At 39.8% G+C, this 21,222-nt stretch overlaps 1 protein-coding gene and 1 pseudogene across 1 annotated transcript in view; both read right to left on the bottom strand.

Moving 5' to 3' along the window:
• LOC120851681 (regulator of microtubule dynamics protein 2) overlaps positions 1-9,521 on the bottom strand; it is a 66,428-nt gene extending 56,907 nt beyond the window's left edge. The window contains exons 1-2 of the mRNA XM_040224653.1: positions 9,236-9,521; positions 2,062-2,529 (exon numbers count right to left, since the gene is read on the bottom strand). Coding sequence (XP_040080587.1) covers positions 2,062-2,513 — 452 coding nt within the window. The 5' untranslated portion in view covers positions 2,514-2,529; positions 9,236-9,521. The remainder of the gene's footprint in view (positions 1-2,061; positions 2,530-9,235) is intronic.
• On the bottom strand, positions 136-1,044 carry LOC120851682 (annotated as a pseudogene).
• Positions 9,522-21,222: the final 11,701 nt, after the last annotated feature.

The raw sequence follows: 21,222 nt of genomic DNA, 5'->3' as shown, positions 1-21,222 counted from the left end.
GAGCACAGAGGATTTTTAGGGCAGTGTAAGACCAGCAAGAACAAATGGTTCTTCTAGAATACATGAGTTTAAAAATTAGATAATTTTATTAAGTGAGCAAGGCTGTATGGCCCATGTAGTCTCTTAAAGCCCAAATGAAATGGACAAACAATGAATTTTATTATGGGGTATTACTTTAACCTAAACTGAAATAAAATCTAATTTTTGAAAGGGAGATTTCTAAAGCTTTATATAACACTGTGATACAAATAACACCATTTTTTTGGCCTGGGGTGGGGTGGGGTTTAATGACTGAACAAGGCAGACAAAACTGAAGCTTCTGGAAAAACTATTTGTTCTTGCTGGTCTTGTATCTCTCCTAGAACTTGAACTTGGCTTCTTGTCAGGCTTTGCATTTGACAGCAGGGTCTCTGAAGATATCCTTATTGGCAACAGTTTCATCCAAGGGGATACCCACAGAGTACGTTGTGGGCCTGAGGTGATTATCATGATAAACTTTCACGAAAGACTTGATCTTTGACCTCTTGGCCATGGCAGCTGTCACTCTGCAGGGAGAGTGATTAGTTCCAGCCACCAGAGCATGGCTGTGGGCTGTATCTGAGGTGCCATCTTCAATGCTCTTCACGATGACCACTTTGTGTCCTTAGTAGTGACTGGCCAGGGCCAGCATCGCGTTCCCGGGTTTCATGAACTTGCTCATTTCGGCAGCTACCACTCGGGACGACAGCAGAAAACTAAATAATTATTTTAAATCCATGGTTTGATAGAGCAATACAAGTAAAAGATTGGCAGCCTGGCATATTGCAGTCCAGGGGGTCACAAAGAGACGGATGTGACTCGGGGACTGAACAACAACAAGCATTGATCTCAAAAGACTTGATTAATCATTTGCATTTCTTCATGTATGAAATCACCTTTAAATCCCTTCTCTTTGTTTCCTTTATCTAGATCCCTCCTCCTTCTCCCAATTCTATATTCAGCAGATCACCTATTAATTTAAGTAATAGTTATTGTCATCTACTTGGCTTTCCTGGCAGCTCAGCAGTAAAGCATCTGCCTATAATATAGGAGCCACAGAAGATGGAAGGTTCGATTCCTGGGCTGGAAAGACTCCCTGGAGAAGAGAATGGCAATCCATTCCAGTATTCTTGCCTGGAGAATCCAGTGGACAGAGGAGCGTGATGGGCTGCAGTCCATAGGGTCACAGAGTCAGACATGACTGAAGTGACTTAGCACATACACATGGTGGTGGGCACAAGAACAGGTGTTAGGAATACGATGATGAAAACATCCTCACCCTGATGAATTTCAGGCTATGCTACATTCACTAGTGCATCTTTATTTACTTTCCTATTTTACTCCTCAGAAACACTAGTCAGGCACAATTCCTTTTTTTCATAAATCATTTGTTTTTCCCCCAAAGGATATTATTCATGCCTTGACTTTAGAATCCAATGAATTATCCCATATAAGGATGAAACTGAGTCACTTGTACATTCTCGACTCTTTTTAGGTCTGTACTTCCCAATTCAGTAGCCACTGCTGCCATGTGAGTGCTTAATTTTAAATTAATTAAAATAAAATGAGATTAAAACTTTTCAGTTCCTCAGCCGCACAAGCTACACTTCAAGTGCTTAAGAGTTACGCATGGCTTGTGGCTACCATACTGGGCAGACAGATTTAGATCATTTCTATGATCACAGGAAGTTTTATTAGACCACTTATTGGACAGTTCTTAATTACATAAGGGGTCAGAGACTGGCCACATTTAAAAACAGGTTGCACGTTTTGGCAAATGATCACTGTCTTCCTCATACTCATGTGACACCACCAGCACTAGGAAGTTACTTATATTCTCTTTGTCAATGAGCTCTAAACTAAAATACTGACCTCCATTGAATATGGTTTTAATTATAAGCCAAAATAATCACTCCTTTCTATGCCTTGTTATTAAATAGTAACAGCATATATGACTGGGAATGTATAATGAAAATACCTAAATAATAGCAATACTGCAATAAAGAATCAATTTAACATAGAAAACATCTTAAAGAAACTTACCCTCCCTCACTTTCCGCTTCCTCTGAGCTATTACTTGTTGCTGAACTTTGAACTGTGGCAAGCTTTCTTTTTCTAGCTCTGTGCTGAGGACTTATCTTGTGAACAGTTACCTTCCCTCCAAGTTCACATTGTATATACTCCTCCAGCTTCGGAATGGCTTCTTTAAGAACTCTGATTTCCTCTTTGAGTTCTTCCATATTTGTCAGTAATTCATTTAACTTCTCCAGTATTTGAAGCTGCCTTCCTTGAAAGATCTCTGTTGTTCTTTGGCCACTAGGCACTTCATCTTGCAAAGTCATCAAATCAAGTGAATTACCCAGAGAAAGAAATTTAGGCAAATCCATTGCTGTCCTTGGTTTACGAACCTTGTGATACCACAAAAGCAGCAAGCTGATTCCAGCAGTTCCCACCACAACGCCAAGTATCATTTCTCTATTTGTGGAATGAGGCATTTCTTAGGTTTTGTTTCTAAAAAAAAAAAAAGTAAATGAACATTATTTCTGTCTTTGCCCAGGACGAAAACACTGGAGTTTTTTTCCCATCAACAAAAATCAAGTCTGCATCATCACAAAAAATTTAGTAACACTTGATAAATCACAAACTAAAATAAATTATGAGTAATTGCCTCTATATGGCAATTACTATCTGAGTTTCCCCAATGCCTCAGCAGTAATGAATCCACTTATAATGCAGGAGATGTGGCAGAAACCACGGGTTCAATCCCTGGGTGGGAAAGATCCCTTAGAAAAGGAAATGGCAACTCACTCTAGTATTCTTGCCTGGAAACTCCCATGGATAGAGAAGCCTGGCAGGTTGCAACAGAGTTCGACACAACTTAGTGACTAGACGACAACAAAAAACCAAATTGCCTCTATAATGTATGTGGGTGAGCAGAAATACTACCTTTAAGGATATTACTGACAACCAATGTAAAGTATCAACTTTAATTCAGAATCTGTATTCTATACATCTGATCTGAAATTTACTGTTTATCATATATTTTTAAAGGGTATGATAGAGGTAAAAGCATCGTTATAAATTTCTGAAAAAAACTATTTCTGAATTCAAATTATGCCTAACTGTATCTGAACCTCTTATTTGAATAAAATTAACTTTGCGACACTATGGACTATAGCTAGTGTGCTAATATCTGGGTTTTACTTTATCTTTCAGGAAAGCCCAAGAGAAAGCTTTTCCTTAGCATCTAGTTCACATTTCGTACTCCAATTTAGAGTGATCAACAACATTTTAAAAAGGGCTTTGGGATATATAATATGGAGAAAGTTTCGGCTTGTTTGTACCCACTTCATCTTCTGCTTTATTCAAGGCAGAAAGCAGAAACTCTAATGTATTTGCAGGCTCCACCTCATTTCTTCTGACCGGGAATTCTTCTGCTTCTTAGTCATAGCTCTACTTCTGTCTGAGGCCTTAATGCTTTTATTTTCTTTCAAATGTTCACTTACTTTTAAAGTAACAAAAAACTAATTTCTTTGACTCCTTCCTCCGTCTGAACTTCCACCATTTGCATCAAAGACCTAAGCTCTGGCTCATCTAATTCCACATAACCTCAGCTACCTTGACAACACGCCCCATAATCTTTCTTTACTTTATCCCCTCTTCACTAGTTTTATTGCTTATCACTGTTCTTAAAGTCAGAAGGCCACTAAAGGAAAACAATAGTATAAATCTTTTCGCCACATAAAGTTACAGCAAGAAGTTGTCATCTCTAAACCAGGAAGCAGGCCCTCACAAGATACTGAACCTGTCAGAGTGCCTTGATCTTAGATTTCTTAGACTATAAAATAATGAAAAATAAATTTTTGCTGTATATAAGCCACCCAATCTACAGGATTTTGTTATTGCAGTCTAAACGGCCTAGGACATCATCTCCAAAGCAGGCAGATTTTTTAAAAAAAGGACTAAACAAAAAAAAACCAAGTAGAGCCTATAGGGTAGTATCAAGCAATCTAAAACATACATAGTTAAAAGGAAGTAGGGGTACCAATAAAAAACTTAAAAGGAAAAATGGCCAAAAAAACCCTCCAAGTTGGACAAAGCCTATAAACCCAAAGATCCAAGAAGATCAACATAATCCAAGAAAAATAAAATCAAACCAAGGCCAAACATTATTGAAATGCTGAAAGCTAGTAAGAAATCTTAAAAGTACCCAGTGACGGGGGGAAAAAAAGACATTACTTACAGAGAAAGAAGATAAGATTATAGCAGACAGTGTCTCAGAGACGTCACCTTAGAAACTAATCAAGCAAGAAAGCAATGGAGTGACACCCTGAAAGGGCTGAAAGAAACGTTCAACTTGCATTTCTATACCCAGTAAAATATTTTTCAAAAATGAGGGTATTTTAAACAAAGAAGTATTTAAAATACTATTTATTTTAAATATTGAACTATTTTAATATTTTAAAGACTATTTTAAACAAACAAAAGTTGAGAGAATCCTTTACCAGCAGCCATTCACTATAAAAAATGCTAGTGGGGTTCATCAGGCAGAAGTAAAGTGATAACTACAGAAATTTGGATCTATACAAAGGATGAAGAGCATCAGTGGTGGCAAATGTGGCAAAATATGAAAGTCATTTTTTTCCTCATTTTAAGATCGATTCATTAAATACTTGCTTATTACAGCAAAAAATGACAGTAACATCATGAGGTTTTTATCAGATGTAGAAGTAAGAAAGTAGGATAACAACAGCACAAAGGATAAGGGAAAAAGAAAATCTGCTGTTGTAAGGGTCCTGGGTTATAAAGCAGTGTTATAGTAAGTTAAAGATCCCAGGTGTAAGCCCCAGGGCAACCACTCAAAAGCCAACAACAATAACACTAAAAAAACACAAAGACTTCCATAAAAATATAAATAATCAGCCAAAAGTGGCAATAATAATGGGAAAACTGAAGCTATTTCAATTAGTCCAGAAGAAGTCAGGAAAAGAGGGATAAGAACAAATGGGCAACCAGAAAACTAGAAGAAAAGAAATGTCATGACTATACTGGAAACCAGCACCAAAAGATGGGGAAATAACATTTTTGTTTGTCAATGGAAAGGATCCAGCTTTTTTTAAAGGAGGATTAAATAAATGACAGTAAAAGAGAGATTAGAGAATCGCTGCAATGAACATGAGAAGGCAAAGAGGATGGATGGTCTCCAGTGCACAAGTACAGAGGCCAACCTCTGATGGAAACACAAACCATTCATTAGAGTAATGAAAGAGAGGACAGATTGTGTAAGCAGGTTCAGGAAGGCGGGTAGATGTGATGGTGGGACCTTATGAAAGTTCTCTTCGATTGCTTCACTATTCTAAGTGAAATGGGAACAAAATAAACCACTGAGGGGGAGAATGGGGGGAAGTAGTCTGAATTCAGTTGTATACCTGAAATATGCCTTCCTATGGCTCACAGCCTATGATCTCACATACTGAAGTGAAGCATTACTGGGATTACCTGGCAGTCCAGTGGGTTAGGACTGGGTGCTTCCATGCAGTGGTCTGGGTTCAGTCCCTGGCTGGGTAACTAAGATACCACAAATTATACAGTGTGGCCAAAAATTGTTTTAATTGAAAAAAAAAAAAAAAAGGCATTACTCTTATACTCTAAACAGTCAAATAAATATGTTTCAATGATGCCCCATGGAAGAGAAAGATTAAGACTCTATTACCAAGAAGTCTTCCTAAAAGAAACTTTATTATTTACTTTTGTTTTATTTGGCTATACTGCACAGCACACAGAATCCTAGTTCCCTGACCAGGAATCAAACCTGTGCTCCCTGCAGTGAAACCATAGAGTCCTAACCACTGGACTGCCAAGGAAGTCCCAAGAATATCTCTCTTTAGATTCCTCCGTAATATACTAGACTACAAGCATTGAACACATACCCTGTTTGGATGTATTACTGCATCACAGGTTTAAGTATAAAAGAACTAATGCTTTTTAAATAATAATTTTCCAGAAACTATCTTGCATTTTGGTGAATATTATATCCAAGAGACTTAAGAATTCCTTCTCCTGAAGCCAAAGGTTCCAGTAGCAAGCCTGTGTGCTTAATCTGGCCTACCTGAATTCAGGATATAGTTTGCGCTGTGCTTTGTCGCTCAGTCGTGTCAGACTCTTTGAGAACCCATGGACTGTAGCCGGTCAGGTTCCTCTGTCCATGGGATTCTCCAGGCAAGAATACTACAGTAAGTTGCTATGCCCTCCCCCAGGGGATCTTCCCAACCTAGGGGATCAAACCTAGGTCTCCTGCATTGCAGGCCATCTGAGCCACCAGGGAAGCCCATCACTATTTTTTTAAGCAAAAAGTATTTTTACCTAACCATTATAAATATGAACTCTAAGTCTAACCATCTGTCCACTCCCATCCTATGCAGGAGACATGCCAGCAGCAGATTCAGACCAGTTTGTAACTTTACCTAAAGTTGGAGGTAATTATTATCAGCTGGTCAATTTTATTTCTACAAAAAAATATGTCATAAACTAAATTATTTTAAAAGAGTACTACAAAAAGGCAACAGATATAAGAAAAGTCACTATATGTTTATGGTTTAATATTTACAGCACATCTAATAATCACTGAGCGTCAAGCTTGACCAAGCTTGGCTCTTTCTTGTCAATACAAAGATTAATGCAGGATGTTCACATGCTGACCTTGAGTTCTATCAAAAGAACTTTTCCTATTGATTGCTTTCTTGGCTCATTCCTGCTGGGCCTTCTTTGAACTTTACATTAAAAAACATGGCCTAGTTTGAATAATTTTTTAATTTAATAAGTAAATAAATGGAAGTCAAAATCTACCAAAGAAGATCTTATTCCTGAGATAGTACCAGGTTTAAACAGGTGAGAAAGAGTTATCAAATTTTGTTTGACCCTTTCTTTAGAAATTATAACTTCCCTGGTGGTTCATACGGTAAAGCGTCTGCCTGCAATGCGGGAGACCCGAGTTCAATCCCCAGGTCAGGGAGATCTCCTGGAGAAGGGCATGGCAAGCCACTCCAGTATTCTTGCGCCACCCTATACCAATCCCAAGTTATCTCTGAGGCAGGTCTTGCTATTATCTCTACTATGCAGATAAATTGAGGCACATAGCTGTCAAGTCATTTACCCGGAGGTCACCCAGCTAGGAATGAGAACTGTTATCCTTGATAACTCCTGGTACTGTTGCATGATGAAGATTCAGAAAGCATCAACAGGACAGAAAGGAGAATGCTGAGTGGGCAGAGATGATCAGAACTGAAAGACAACTTCAGAACTTTAAAATCAACTGGGAACAAAGCTAGAATCAACACAGCAGGTATTGGTTTCAAACAACCACAACTAAAGAATAATAGCTCAAACTATGTCTGAGTTTTATATCAGTATAAAACGAATGTTCTAAGTCAATTAATTTGAAAAAGAGAGCTCATTAAAAAGAATAACAGAGGAGAGTAATAGAACACTTGCTTCTCTGCAGTATAATTTCAAAGTTAATATTATATCATTTATATAACTTTGATATTTAATTATCACATTAGTAGTAGACACTTGCAGTTTATTATAAAAACAGTAATTTAAAAATATGTTGACTAGGGAGTTTCCTAGTTGTCCAGTGGTTAGGACTCAGCACTTTTGGTCCAGTAGTGAGAACTCAGTGCTTCCACTGCTGGGGCCTCCAGCAATCCTTGGTCAGGGAACTAAGATCGCACAGGAGAAAGAAAGAAAGATAAAAAGAGAGAGAGAAAAAAAAGAATAAATCTTGGTTTAAAATATAGATACACATAGAGAGAGAGAAATCAGACAATCAGATTAATCAGAGTGAGTGAAGTCTGCTCAGTCGTGTCCGACTCTTTGCGACTCCACCCACCAGGCTCCTCCCTCCGTGGGATTCTCCAGGCAAGAATACTGGAGTGGGTTGTCATTTCCTTTTCCAGGGGATCTTCCCAACCCAGGGATCCAACCCAGGTCTCCTGCATTGCAGGCAGACGCTTTAACCTCTGAGCCACCAGGGAAGCCCAGATTAATCAGATGCTAAGTATTATTCCTGCCACATGTTTCAATTTGTAAGGTGCTAATAATAATGTACAATAAGATATAATTTTATTACAAATTATTGGTATCTAAAATTAATATGTAATACATAATTAAAAGATTATTTGCAGAGATGAGAATTAAGAATTCTGTTGAAATAGTAAATCATCAAAATGTTGATTCTACAGAAACTTCTACATTAAAATTCCTTTGTAGAACATGTCATAAAAAATTAACTTCAGAAAACATTTAATTTTCATGTTCTAGTTTCAATTAAAGTTAATTTTCAGATATGGAAAGTATGCTTTACCAAGTTATTTACAATGCTTTCAAAACAGTATTTAGCATATACATTCACTTAGTTCATCAGCAGATTCGTAGCGGGGAAATACATAAAATACAGAACTCTGATAAACTCGGAAGATGGATGAAAACTTGTGCAAATCAGGTAAAAGTACACAGTACGGGTTACAAGTGACCATGAGTTTTAAGCATAAGGGAATTCCCTGAGACCTTGAATTAGCGATTAGATTCCCCACAGCGACCTGGGCTAACTGGATATTTTCTAAGTGAATTCTAATAATACTCCTATTTCATTCAGTTTTCACTTTTCCCCTCCTATTTAATAATTATTTATTTCGGGCTCCCTGATGTTTGCCTTATTTGCAAATGTTTGTCGAACTAAAAATCTAGGCTTCATTTTCTGTAAATCAAGTAGAGAATCCGAGTTTGCCAAAACAAAACAAAACACGTTTGCCGAAGGCTGAAAGGTATGAAAGACCCAGAGAGCTCAAGCGAGAGGAAGGCAAGTGTCTCCGGCGGAAACTCAGCTGGTCTGCTGCCTCTGCCGGGCTGAGGCAGCACGCTGCCCGCTCCCCATGCACCCCAAGCCGGGAGCCCGCGCGGAAATACTGGCGACCTCTGGGGTCGAAGGCGGCGCTGGAGGAAGCCGCTGTAAACCCGCTCTGCGGCCCCCAAAATACACAGCACCGCGGGCCAGCGGGAGGATGCCCAGCAGCAGTGCGGCGGCCGACAGGACGCCGGCACGACCCGGAAGTGCGGTGGCCGCCGCCGGAAGCGCCGCCTGGGCCCTCGGCTCTCGGTCCTTGCCCGCGTCCCACCCCGGGCCGCAGAGACGCACGCTGCCAACCCGCTCACGCACCTGTTTTCGCGGCGCTGGTCTCTCTGCCGTCGGGGACCTGGGACCTGCTGGCGGGGTGGTCGGGAGCGAAGCGGCGGGCGGACAGTAGTCCGGGAGCTGCCGAGTCCCAAGGTCCAGCGCCGCGGTTGCGGCGTCCTGACCCAGCTACCGGAGGCGCCGGGGGAGGGGCCGGCTCCACTCGCCCCGCGGGCTCCCGCCTCTTCCCGCTGGCGGTCATCTCACCGGGGCGGGGGCCCGGCGCATCTTTTACAAAAGGAGACAAGTGCGCCCTACCTGGCGCCTCGACCCGCCTCGGACTTTGCCGCCGGGTTGTCGCCTCCCCCAAAGCTCAATTCCCCGCCTTGACCACCGCGCCCTGGCTCAGGGCCATCCGCGGAGGTTCGGCGCCTCCTTGCTGCCTCCGGCGCGCTTTCGTCCATCACTGAGGCTCCCCAAACCCACCTCCTTGCCTTAGTATCATCCTTTTTCTCCACCGTTTTCTAGATAATAATCTTGAACCTTCCAGATGACAGAGTCAAACGTGATGTCTTGCACGAATTGCTGATCAAGTTATCCTAACTTTAACTCACTTTCTTTTTTACTTTTAATTGGGGGATAATTGTTTCGCAATACTGTGTTGACTTCTGCCATACATCACCATGAATCAGTCACAGGTATGCATATATCTTCTGGGTCCTGAACACCACCCACCACCCCCGCCGCCCATCTCCCTCCCCATCTTTCCTGTCTAGGTTGTCACAGAGCACTGGGTTGAGCTCCCTGTGTTACACAGAAAATTCCCTCTTGCTATCTATTTTACACATGGTAATTGTATATTTCCAGTTAATTCTCTCAGTTCTTCCTACCCTCTCCTTTGTCCTTCCCCCAGCCCCCACCATGGTCCTGAGTTGCCTTTAGGTAAAAACTTTTTTCTTCTCAGATGCTTAACAATAGAGATTTTATCCAGCTTCACCTTGTGTGGTTTGTGTCAATATAAGGAAAATAAAATTCTGTCAAATGAACTATTAAAAAAACTGCACACTCACTCTTTCTGTATTGTCCTTGCTTTAAGCTTTAAATTTAGGCTTGCAGGAAACTTGGTCTTGAGTAGTAGATTTCCTACCAGTGTGTTGAATGGAATTAAAAATGGATGCATTTATCAACCCCCGCCCCCCACAAAAACCACCAAAAAGCAGCTCTGTAGAGTCAGAAGACTAATTTCACAATCCATATGAAGTTATTTACTAATGGAGCTTCTATAGGACCTTTAAGACTATAAAATGTGTTTTGAGCTTTAGGAAAGCTATATTCAAGAGTAAGTAAGCCTAGCCAAGTCATTTTATTAAAACTAAGTTATATTTTGGAAGACAGCAAACTAATGTGTGTGTGCTCAGTCTCTAAATTGTGTCTGACTCTTTGTAACCCCAGGGACTGTAACCTGCTGGACTCTCCATGGGATATTCTAGGCATGAGTACTGGAGTGGGTTGCCATTTCCTCCTCCACAGGATCTTCCCAACCCAGGGATGGAACCAGCCTATCCTCTTGAGTCTCCTGCATTGGCAAGTGGATTCTTTACCACTGAGCCACCTGGGAAGCCCCAAAGTCATTTTCTTAAAGCAATATTATATTTTGGAAGACAGCAGACTAATACTTAGCATCTAAGATTTGAAACTGTAAAGCAGTCCCATCTAAGAACCGCCTTTGTTCACATCTTGTGGTTTGCAAGGATATTACAATATGATGCTAATGTTTGCTTTATGTAAACAGAATACAATATAATGTAAACCTGTCCAGCAGGTTTACATAGGTTTCTCTTTTAACAAGACTTTTTTCCTAAAAAAATTCAGCTGTCTCTTCGATAACACTTAAAAGGTTTGAAGCACCTTGAGATTTAAGCTTTTCCAGGAGTCCATTCAGTTGTTCACCAGTTTCCCCAGCGTACATCACAGAAGAGGTCTGCAACAAAAATGTGGAATACGGGCTGAGAACAGTGCCTTACCAACCCCCTGCACCAAAAGAAAGTGCTGACTTGTTCTTCACATTCAGGGAGTAGGGTAAAATAGCCGGATTCTTTCATATGCCTGTGTGGCACCTGTTTCCCCTTGATTATGTTTCTTGAGCAGTAAAAATTATCTGAGACGTAGAAACTCAGTGGTAGCCACTGATCTTTGGCAAAGTTAAAACCAAAAAGTAAAACAAAAGGAGCTGTATTTGCCAGGCATTGTAGGAATGCTATGAAAGAGAAGGAAAGACTCCACCTGCCTCTATTAGGAATGAGGTCTAAAAGAAATGTCTGATGGGAAAAAGAAAATCACTAGGAATCTCACTAGACTCAATGGACATGAGTTTGAACAAACTGTAGGAGACCGTGAAGGACAGGGAAGCCTGGCGTGCTACAGTCCGTGGGGTCACAAAGAGGAACGGGACTGAGCAACTGAACAGCAGCAACAAAGGAATCTCAGAGACGTTGTTTGTCATGAACTGAATGTTTATTTTCCTCCAAAATTCATTATATTTAATCCTAATCCCCAATGTGGTGGTATTTGGAGGTGAGGCCTTTGGGAAATAATTAGGTTATGAGACTGGACCTCTCTAGAACGTGCTTAATGCCCTCCTAAGGAGACATGGGGGCTGTTTCTTATTCTATCATGTGAGGATACAACGAGAAGCCAGCCATGTGCGACCCAGAAGACGACCTTCACCTATGTTTCTGGTGCTCTGATCTCTGATATCCCACCTCCAGAATCATGAGAAATAAATCTTGGCTAGTTAAGTCACCCAGTCTATAGTAATTTGTTACAGCAGCCCAAACTAAAGGCATTTTGATTCATCACCACTAGCGCGGTATTACAGTCAGCTAACACCTCTGCTGTATGGGCCTTCACAATTTGTCCCCACCTACTTTTCCAGCTTTTCTCTACCATTTTCACCAGACATTAATTCTTCACTTCAGCTATAGGCAAACTGCCTTATTTTCTTTCCATCAATCACACGTTTCCCCCAGTCTCTGTGTCCTTTTTAGGCTGCTCTCTGTGTCTGTAATACTCTGCTCTTTGCCACCTGTCAAAAACCAATTCATCTAATTTAATCTGCTTCCCTTGAGAAGCTACTTCACACATTCTCCTCCTCCCCCAAAGAAGCACTCCTCCACGCCCTGCCAAAACTCTGTGGAAGGGTGAGGACTTCCCGTGAGCACAAACCCACTCCTGGCTGACTTTCTGCGCCCTGCTCTCAGGTACACTGGATTATTATCACCGCTTGCTCACTGACTGCTGCGTCCTGGAGTCCGAACATATTCAAGGCAAGGATGTATTCATCTTTGTATCCCCAGCGCCTGGCACAGTGCTCATATTCTATATTGATAAGTATTTGAAAAGCTTTCTTTGAAAGTATTATTTACTCTCAAGAGAAAAGCGTTACGGAATTTGTAGTCCTTTGGATGGTGGAAATATAAGTGTCAAGGGTATGTGGTGCAGGGGGCAGTGTTTCATTTTTATTTCTTGGGTTCTACCTACATGGTTTTATTTCCAGGAAGAAACTGACAAAGTTGGTGGATGAAGGAGCCATCCAGGCGTAACTGAAGCTCCACGTTCCCCAGCTTAGGTCTGTAAACTGGAAGGAGATCTAATAGCAACTACAGCCACAACAGAAAGGTTGATTGACTCCTACACGCAGTTCCTGCTTTATTCTGTATATGAATTATCTTAGTTCATCTTCCCAACAGTCTTGTGAGGTAGGTTATATTACAGATGAGGCTTTGCTGCCTGTGATGGAACGTTGGAAGGGGACTCTTCATAACACCTTCGGTAAGCACATCATAGCACTTCTCAAGTAATGCCGTTCTGTCTGTGTACCCTGCTTCAGTTACTTGGCGTTCAGCCTTCTCTGCTCCCTCTGTGGGGATTGAACCTCCAGATCAGAGCACTTATCCCATAGAAGGCTTCCTCATTAGGGCTCTGCCACTATCTCTAAACCACAGCGTTTAAAGTTATGGCAGGTCTATCACATTCAGTGTAAGCTAGGAATAGAGTTTGGGGGAAAATAATCCTGTGTCTAATATAAACAGTTTGGGGCTTTTTATTATTATTATTATTATTATATCAAGGATCTATAGAACACAAGAAAATTATTCCCAAAATTTCTGGAAAAATACCTATGACTAAATTGGACCTGCCAAGGGAAAAATGCTTTTATTGAGAAAGGTATAAGGATAAGTTTATTAACTATTTCCATAAGACTAAGAAATTAGTATAATAAATTATCAGTCACATCATACGATAAAATAGCCCAATATTTTGGTACTGAATGAATATTAAGTGGTATTTTTAAAAGACATGTATAAAAAAGAAGCTAGCAACAATATTTATGTAATACAATGTAGCAATTCAATATTAATCAATTTGTTAAAAATATAACCGCCTCATTAAAGTATAGAGTTCTTATAAGAAAATTTTTGTTGTGTTAGAAAAATTAAGTTTTTGTTCAATGTCATATAAGTTGCCTGATTGATGCTAACCTTGGTCAATGATTATCAGCAGTTTTTCCATGACAGATAAAGATGGGGATGAAGATTCTTCAGATATTGCAGGAGTTTTGTAAGTCACGTTCTTAACACTGAGTTTCTGAGTACAGCCTGTTCAAACAACCACTTTGGATATCCTCTAAAATGGAATTCAACCAATGCAGAGCAAAAAGTCAATTTGTCCCTCCCTTCTGCATTCTTTCTTCATCTTGAGAGCAAGTGTTATGGGACATCTTTGACAGTATGTACGTCAACTTTATACGTTAAGGTCAGTTTCATTGTTTGTGGCAGATTGCAAAAAAGTCAAATGTTCGTCAATTAGACAAAATATTGTTACAATATATGTATGTATAAATTAGGCAAAATAACTGTATAGTTTTAATTATATATAAAACTAGAACAAACGATTTCATTTAGGACATGGATGGTAAGTCAATTTTGTGTATGGTTCTCCTGGGAAAAATTGGGGTTAGCAATTTTCCAGACCTACTGTCCTCAGACAATCCAAAGAAAACTTATTTTCCCTTTAGGAACAATATCTCATTCAGGAAATCGTTCAGTAGACAGAGGCAGCCTCTTGGTGTGCAAATCAGCTTATAGAGACAGTTACTCTCCTAATGTAATAGAGAAACATTAACTAGTCTTCCACTTTTAAAACTTTTTCCATTTTATAAAAGTTGTGTTCCTATCTTTATAATTAAGGTGTATATTTGGACTGTCATTCAAAGAAGTGAATCTAGAAAAAGAAGGAAATTCACCACTGTAATGATTTTTAGAAGAAAGCTTGTCTCGTTAAGCAAGTGACCAAGTCATTTGTATTGTAATCAAAAATAATTGTAGTTTGACTGCTTAGAACTGGAAACAGATCGTAAAAGTCATGCTATAGAAATGTGGTTTGTTACCTAATTAACCCCATAAAATCATTTTAATCCATACTATAATATGCTCAATGGTTTTCTGCTGAATTCTAACAGAACTGCTGATATCAGGAAATCATCTTCTGTACCATGGCCTTGGCTGCTTCCATTTTAAAAAAAAGTACCCTTGACTTTACCAGCTGCAGCAGCTAATAACTGTCCAATGAAAGAGAAACACCCATCCTCCAGCTATGACGTCTGCTTACCAGCTAATGCTAATACATCCTACCGCCAGTCAGCCTCTGCCAGGTTTTTAGCAATGAAAGAACTACCTATTCAGTAATGGGGCTCTTTGACTTTCTCGCATGAAGCAAAGCAACCCTTCTGATCCTCCCTAAAACAAAAAAAAATATTCTGACAGTAATAACATTTACTCTCTCTCTTACTAATGGAAACCTCCCGTTTCTCAAAACAAACAAAAGGGTGCTAAGAGGAGCTTCTCTTCCAGATGTACTGACATCATACAGGAGACACAACTCAGAAGGCACAACTCATTTATATATTTCATAAATGGAAGACTGCTGACAAAACTAACTCGAATAATTCAGTTATTTGCATACAGACATTTTGCAGCGTGAAAATAGCTTCAAAACTTTTCATAAACCATTTAATTATGAGAATCCAACTTTAGACGTAAAGGCATTTCCCTTATTTCCTCTGCTAAGTGTTTGCTATTATGGAGATGTGACCATAATTATGTACCACGATTTTCTCCTCTTTTTAGGAGGTAGAATCTATAAAGATCTTTCATCAAAATAATTTACTGCCACTGTGGCTTAAGTCATGGCTTTAAAGGCATCAAACATCTAAATAAAAAATGAAAATTTCAGTTGATCCAAATACTTTAAAATATTTTGGTACCACCTATTATCTTTCCTAAAACCCTTCCTCTCCTCTGTGTCAGTACCATATCTCACAGCTATCGCTATCAAAAACTTCAAGAGAAAAATTTCCACTCACAGCCTTCACTTCCTGGCTTCTTACTCACATATCAGCTTGCTGCATAAACCACTAAGGCTGCACTGATACTGCTCTCACAAGAAGGACAAGTTCTCCTCATTTCCCCCAGATAGTGGCTTTTGGTCTCTTTAGAGAGTTTCTCAACTTCAGCACTATTGATTTCTGTTGTTGTTTTTGGACTGGAGAATTGTTTGGTGTAGGGAGAATTCTCTGTTTGGGGATATTTAGCAGCATCCTTGGCCTTGACCCATGAGTTAGTACGAGTATGATCGTGCTTAGTCGTGTCTGACTCTTTGCGACCCCATAGGCTGCACCCCCCAGGCTCCTCTGTCCATGGGATTTTCCAGGCAAGTATACTGAATTGTGTTGCCATTTCCTCCTCCAGCGGATCTTCCTGACCCAGGGATCAAACCCATGCCTCTTGCGTCTCCTGTATTGGCAGGTGGGTTCTTTACCACTGCACCACCTAGGAAGCTGCCATATAGTAAGTACATTTTCCTAGTGAAATAAACAAAACTTGCTAAGCAATGCCCCAGCATTGAAAGAGGATGCTAAAAATTCTTAATTTCTAAGTTTTGGATAACTTTTTCTTAAAAGCATGGACCATGCCTTATTCATTTTTCTACCCTCAATACCTGATGTTCAGTGATATAGATTGCAAATGAATAAATAGATTGATGGGTAAAGGAAAATATCTAGGTATCTAAAATTTTCACTTTTCAACCAGAAATTTTGGCAAGTTTGAACTTCTGTGATCAGCCTATGTGATTGCTTTTTAAAAATTATTTTAATTGGCTAATTCCAAGTAAGGTAACGTAAAGGGAGAAAGTCCCCTCAGCCATGGAACATGGAAATGTAAGGAAGCTGAAAAAGGAAATTTCCAAAATTAAATAGAAATTTTTTATTTCACCTCAGATACCTAAATCTTGCCGAAAGTCAGCTCTGTTTATCAAAAAGGCTTTTCTCATGAGAATTATACTATAGAGAGTTTGGAATTCTTTCAAAATATATGTACTCTTTGAAATGTTTTAGTGTCACTGGTTTCTGGTTTGCAAAGTGCACTAAGTCTTTTAGCTAGCATTTATAACTAAGAAGACAAACTGAAAGACTGGGATATTTAGGTGCATACAAATCAACTGAACTGCTTGCTGATTACGTACAGTCTCTGAGGACCAAAGCTTCCGATTCTTATTTCTGAGATGGGGTCCAGGAATTTGTATTTCAAAATATTATCCTGAGTTGATGTTGCATAGACCACCCCTCAAGAAACAGACCATGTAGCTGAATTTCTAAAGTAAAAACAGGATCAGGCAGCCTTATTCTAGAGGAACAACTGTTGAATCTGGTTTTTATTCACTTTTGTTCTTTTATGCAAAAAGGGGTTCAAATACCATGTTGAAAGGAACCAAATGAAATTCTGGTTTTGGAAACTAAATATTTCATTAGGAGTGTTCTTTACTATTCTCCTGCCAGAGGGAGAATGGTAAGAAAATAGTCCTCTTTCATTCGGCAGGAGACTAAATGGTCCCTGCTTCTCCAGCCTCTTCTGACAGGTGCACACCCCTGGCTCGGGACCTGTGGGGCGGCTCTCGGCCATGTGTCCTAGCATGCCTGCAGGAGGTGAGATGCGGCAACCCTCACGTGAGCAGCACCTGCTCTTTCATTCTTGGCCAGCAGGTTTAGAGATATCATCCGGATCAATCATTTATGTCACAATCGTTCTCTGCTCACCAAATTCCTTTGCTCCCACCATTTAATTCCCAGAATGTGTATAACCTGTGAACACAGTCAAAGATTTCATACAAGAGGTGTGAGAATGCTTTCTGCCTCCTTTATCAGACACAGGACGCTTCACAATCGTGGGGCACTTGGGAGCATTCAAAGCTTCTACATGTTACTGTTTGATGGTCATCCCAGCGGAGCAGGGATTTTCATTTTCACTTCACAGATGAGGAATCAGCCTCTCAGGGATTAAGTCACACAGTGGAAAACAATAGGCATTTCTCTAGAATAAGGCTGCTCTGATCTCATCTTTACTTTAGAAATTCGGCTACATGTGATGTTTCTCGAAGGGTGGCCCGTGCAACATCAACTCATGGCCTTATTTTGAAATGCAAACTCCTGGACCCCATCTCAGAACTAAGAATCTGAAGGTTTGGCGCCCAGAGAACCTATGTAATCAGCAAGTAACGTCATTGATTTATATGCACATAAATTTAAAAAGCTCAGTACTCTCAATTTACTATGAAGGGTGCTTTCTTGCCTTTCCTGCTGAAGCCTAGCTGCTAGTGTGCATTTCTGCTCCTTGTTGGCTGAATTGTGAGAGCAAGTTTATGCCCAGATGATGAGTGAGCAGAAAGGTAAAACTGGGGTAGTTAATTTTTCATGCACAAAATCTGAAGTTCATTAAAGTTTCCCACTTGTGCATTACTTATTTTAATCAGCAGGAAAAGAAAACTTTAAAGTGTTACAGAGTATAAATAGTACCCTTTATTGCTGAGAGACTAGCAATATACTGTTCTTTGTTTCATAAAGTTTTTATGAAATGTCTTTCAAGTCTTGACCTTAGAGATGATAAAGCATGTTCATTATCTTCATCTAGCACTGATGTCCCATTTCCTTAAGATTATTTCCAGTCCAGTGCTTTTGTGGAAAACACAACTTGTTCAGATCTTTGCTACAAGGTTTCATAGTGTGTTTGTAAATTCCTAGACTCAGGATTAGAAGGCACCTAGGGAGAGAATCCCAGGGACAGAGGAGCCTGGTAGGAGGCCGTCTATGGGGTCACACAGAGTCGGACCCGACTGAAGTGGACTGAGGCGACTTAGCAGCAGCAGCAGCAGCAGGGAGGTCACTTAGGTGACATCTAAAGGAATATTTCTAGGGTTCTACATATAAAATCAGAGGCCTTGTTGGGGATGACACAAAGCCTTGTGACCTTTACTAGTATAGCATGGGGGAAAATCTGTTGCACTTTGCTCAGAAGGAGTAAGCAAGTAAACACACTTTCAAATGAAAGCTTGGAATAACTGACCAGGCCAACTTAAATCTGCAGGTTCAAAACACTTGAGCAGTTGGAAATTTACTTTTCCAAATAGTGCCACAATTTCTAACAACCATCATCACAAAAAGTAAGAGCCTCCTGAAGTATATCTCAGGAATAAAAGAGTGATAAAATTTGGCAGCTTTTGAACTCATGCAGTAACTAGCAAAGATAACACAGACTCGCATTCATTACATGAATTGCTGAAAAATCATTCTTGGATTCCAGGGAAATGGTGTCTCTCAGTACTTTTGGTTAATCCTAAACATTATGCTTTTATGAGACTTACTCGATTGGGTTCTAGGGATCATCACTTAGATCACTGAAAGTGAACAGGGAATAAGTTCATGAAGAGTTGTGGTAGGAAGAGGGAAAATGTAAGGAATGAAAATCTAGAAGAAGATGGGGTCACAAAGTCACAGTACAGAGGCCACATCCTCTGTCCACATGTATACTTACTTACAATAGCTAAATATTCATGGTAGTAATCTTTTATTTGATCTGTCATGGTATTATGCAAAGCTACCTAAAACACTGAAGACAGAAACCCCTATCAGAGCAGAACTAGAATTAGAAACAAGGGACTAAGAGGATGGTTCCTAGAGGACATAGCCTTCTCCTGTTGGATGTAAACACCTCAGGGAACATCCAACTCAGACAAAGATACACAACAAAAAGGCCAAACACATTCCCCTCTTGCTAAATGAGTAACTTCGAATTCTTCACTGGTTACAGTTTTCTCTTACCTCTAGTCTGCTCTCCTTATACATAGATTTATTGATTCCCTTCAGGAAGCTCCCCTGGAGAAGGAAAGGGCAACCCACTTTAGTATTCTTGCCTGGAGAAGCCCATGGACAGAGGAGCCTGGTGGGCTACAGTCCATGGGGTCACACAGAGTCGGATACAACTGAGCACATTCACTTCCTAGAATTGCTCCCTGTTTCTGACAATGCGCACTTTAGAGCATTCCTTATATCCTCCCCAAAACTACCCAAACCAAACTCAAATCCTGTAGGTGCATTCTAGTACTCTTTTATGAAACATCTCGCTGTCAATTGCAAGTGTGCTCCTGGTGGTCTTTGGCTGGAGGGTATTGACAGTTGAAGTATTCCTTAAATAGGTAGGTAAATTTTTTTGAATTAGAACTCTGAGATCAAAGGGACTAATGTTTGAAACTGTGATCAATATTGCCTAATTGCCCTCAAAATAATATTCGTTTCAAATGCTCATCAGCACTTTTTCTATTGGTTGTTAGTCTTTTCTTATGGTTGTGCAAGATTTTCTTTGTTATAGTAACATTGGTTACAATAAAGCAAACACTCTTCTAAGTGTTTTCCATGCTACAAACTCTTGTTAATCCTCATACCAAACCTGTGATGTAAGTTCTATTATTCCCATCGTACAAATTAGAAAACTGCAGTAATTAGAGATTATGCAGTTTGTACATGGTCACGTGGCTGGGAAGTGCTGGAGCTGGGATTTGGATCCAGAGCCTCTGCCTATAGTCACAATATCATGGTGCTTATTGCAACAGTGGAAAATAAGCAGCGCTCATATGAAGAAGTTAAAGCCCTAGGGAGAGACATAAAAATAGGCTGGAATAAATGAAAAGCCATGCTACATTCCTAAAGATTTACTATTTTAAGAATGTTAAGTGCTCTCATTTCAATCCACACAATTTTATCTCAAAACAGGCCATTCTGGGGTGCTTTACAAAAGCATTATTTTAATGTTCAACTGGAAAAATAAACTGTATGAATAATAAAAAACAACTCTCAACAATAATAATGAAATTAGACCAGCTCTACCAATTATTAACATTTACTATAAAATAGATACTATAGTACAGAACTGGTACAGGAATAACATAATTAGTCCTGACTGTGGGCTTTTCACCTTAATAAGTCCTAGTGACAGTTTGACCTCTGGAGGAAATTTGGCTATTTCTGGAGACACTTGGGTTGTCACCACCAGGGAGAAAATATCTAGGGGACACAGGGCAGGGAAGCTGTCAAATGTCTTTCAATGTCCAAGACAGCCCTGTATATTGAACAATGATCAATTCCAAGTGTCATAGTGCTGAGGCAGGAATTCTGCCTGAGATGAACTTTGGAGTAGAAGGTGGTATCATAACCCCTTAAATCACATCATTTAGGCACCTTAAATTTTTTTTTTTAATTTTAGTTCTAGAGTGACTTACTATTGGATCTTTTTCATGAAAATCATTTCCTGATTTTTTTTGTGAAGACCTAAAGTGAAAAAGTTGGCTTAAAGCTCAACATTCAGAAAACTAAGATCATGGCATCTGGTCCCATCACTTCATGGGAAATAGATGGGGAAACAGCGGAAACAGTGTCAGATTTTATTTTTTTGGGCTCCAAAATCACTGCAGATGGTGACTGCAGCCATGAAATTAAAAGACACTTACTCCTTGGAAGAAAAGTTATGACCAACCCAGATAGCATATTCAAAAGCAGAGACATTACTTTGCCAACAAAGGTCTGTCTAGTCAAGGCTATGGTTTTTCCAGAGGTCATGTATGGATGTGAGAGTTGGACTGGGAAG

Source organism: Oryx dammah, unplaced genomic scaffold (genome assembly GCF_014754425.2).
Source record: "Oryx dammah isolate SB20612 unplaced genomic scaffold, SCBI_Odam_1.1 HiC_scaffold_25, whole genome shotgun sequence".
Classification (NCBI taxonomy): Eukaryota; Metazoa; Chordata; class Mammalia; order Artiodactyla; family Bovidae; genus Oryx; species Oryx dammah.
Note: the sequence above shows the minus strand (reverse complement) of the source record. Positions and strands in the feature narration are given on the sequence as shown.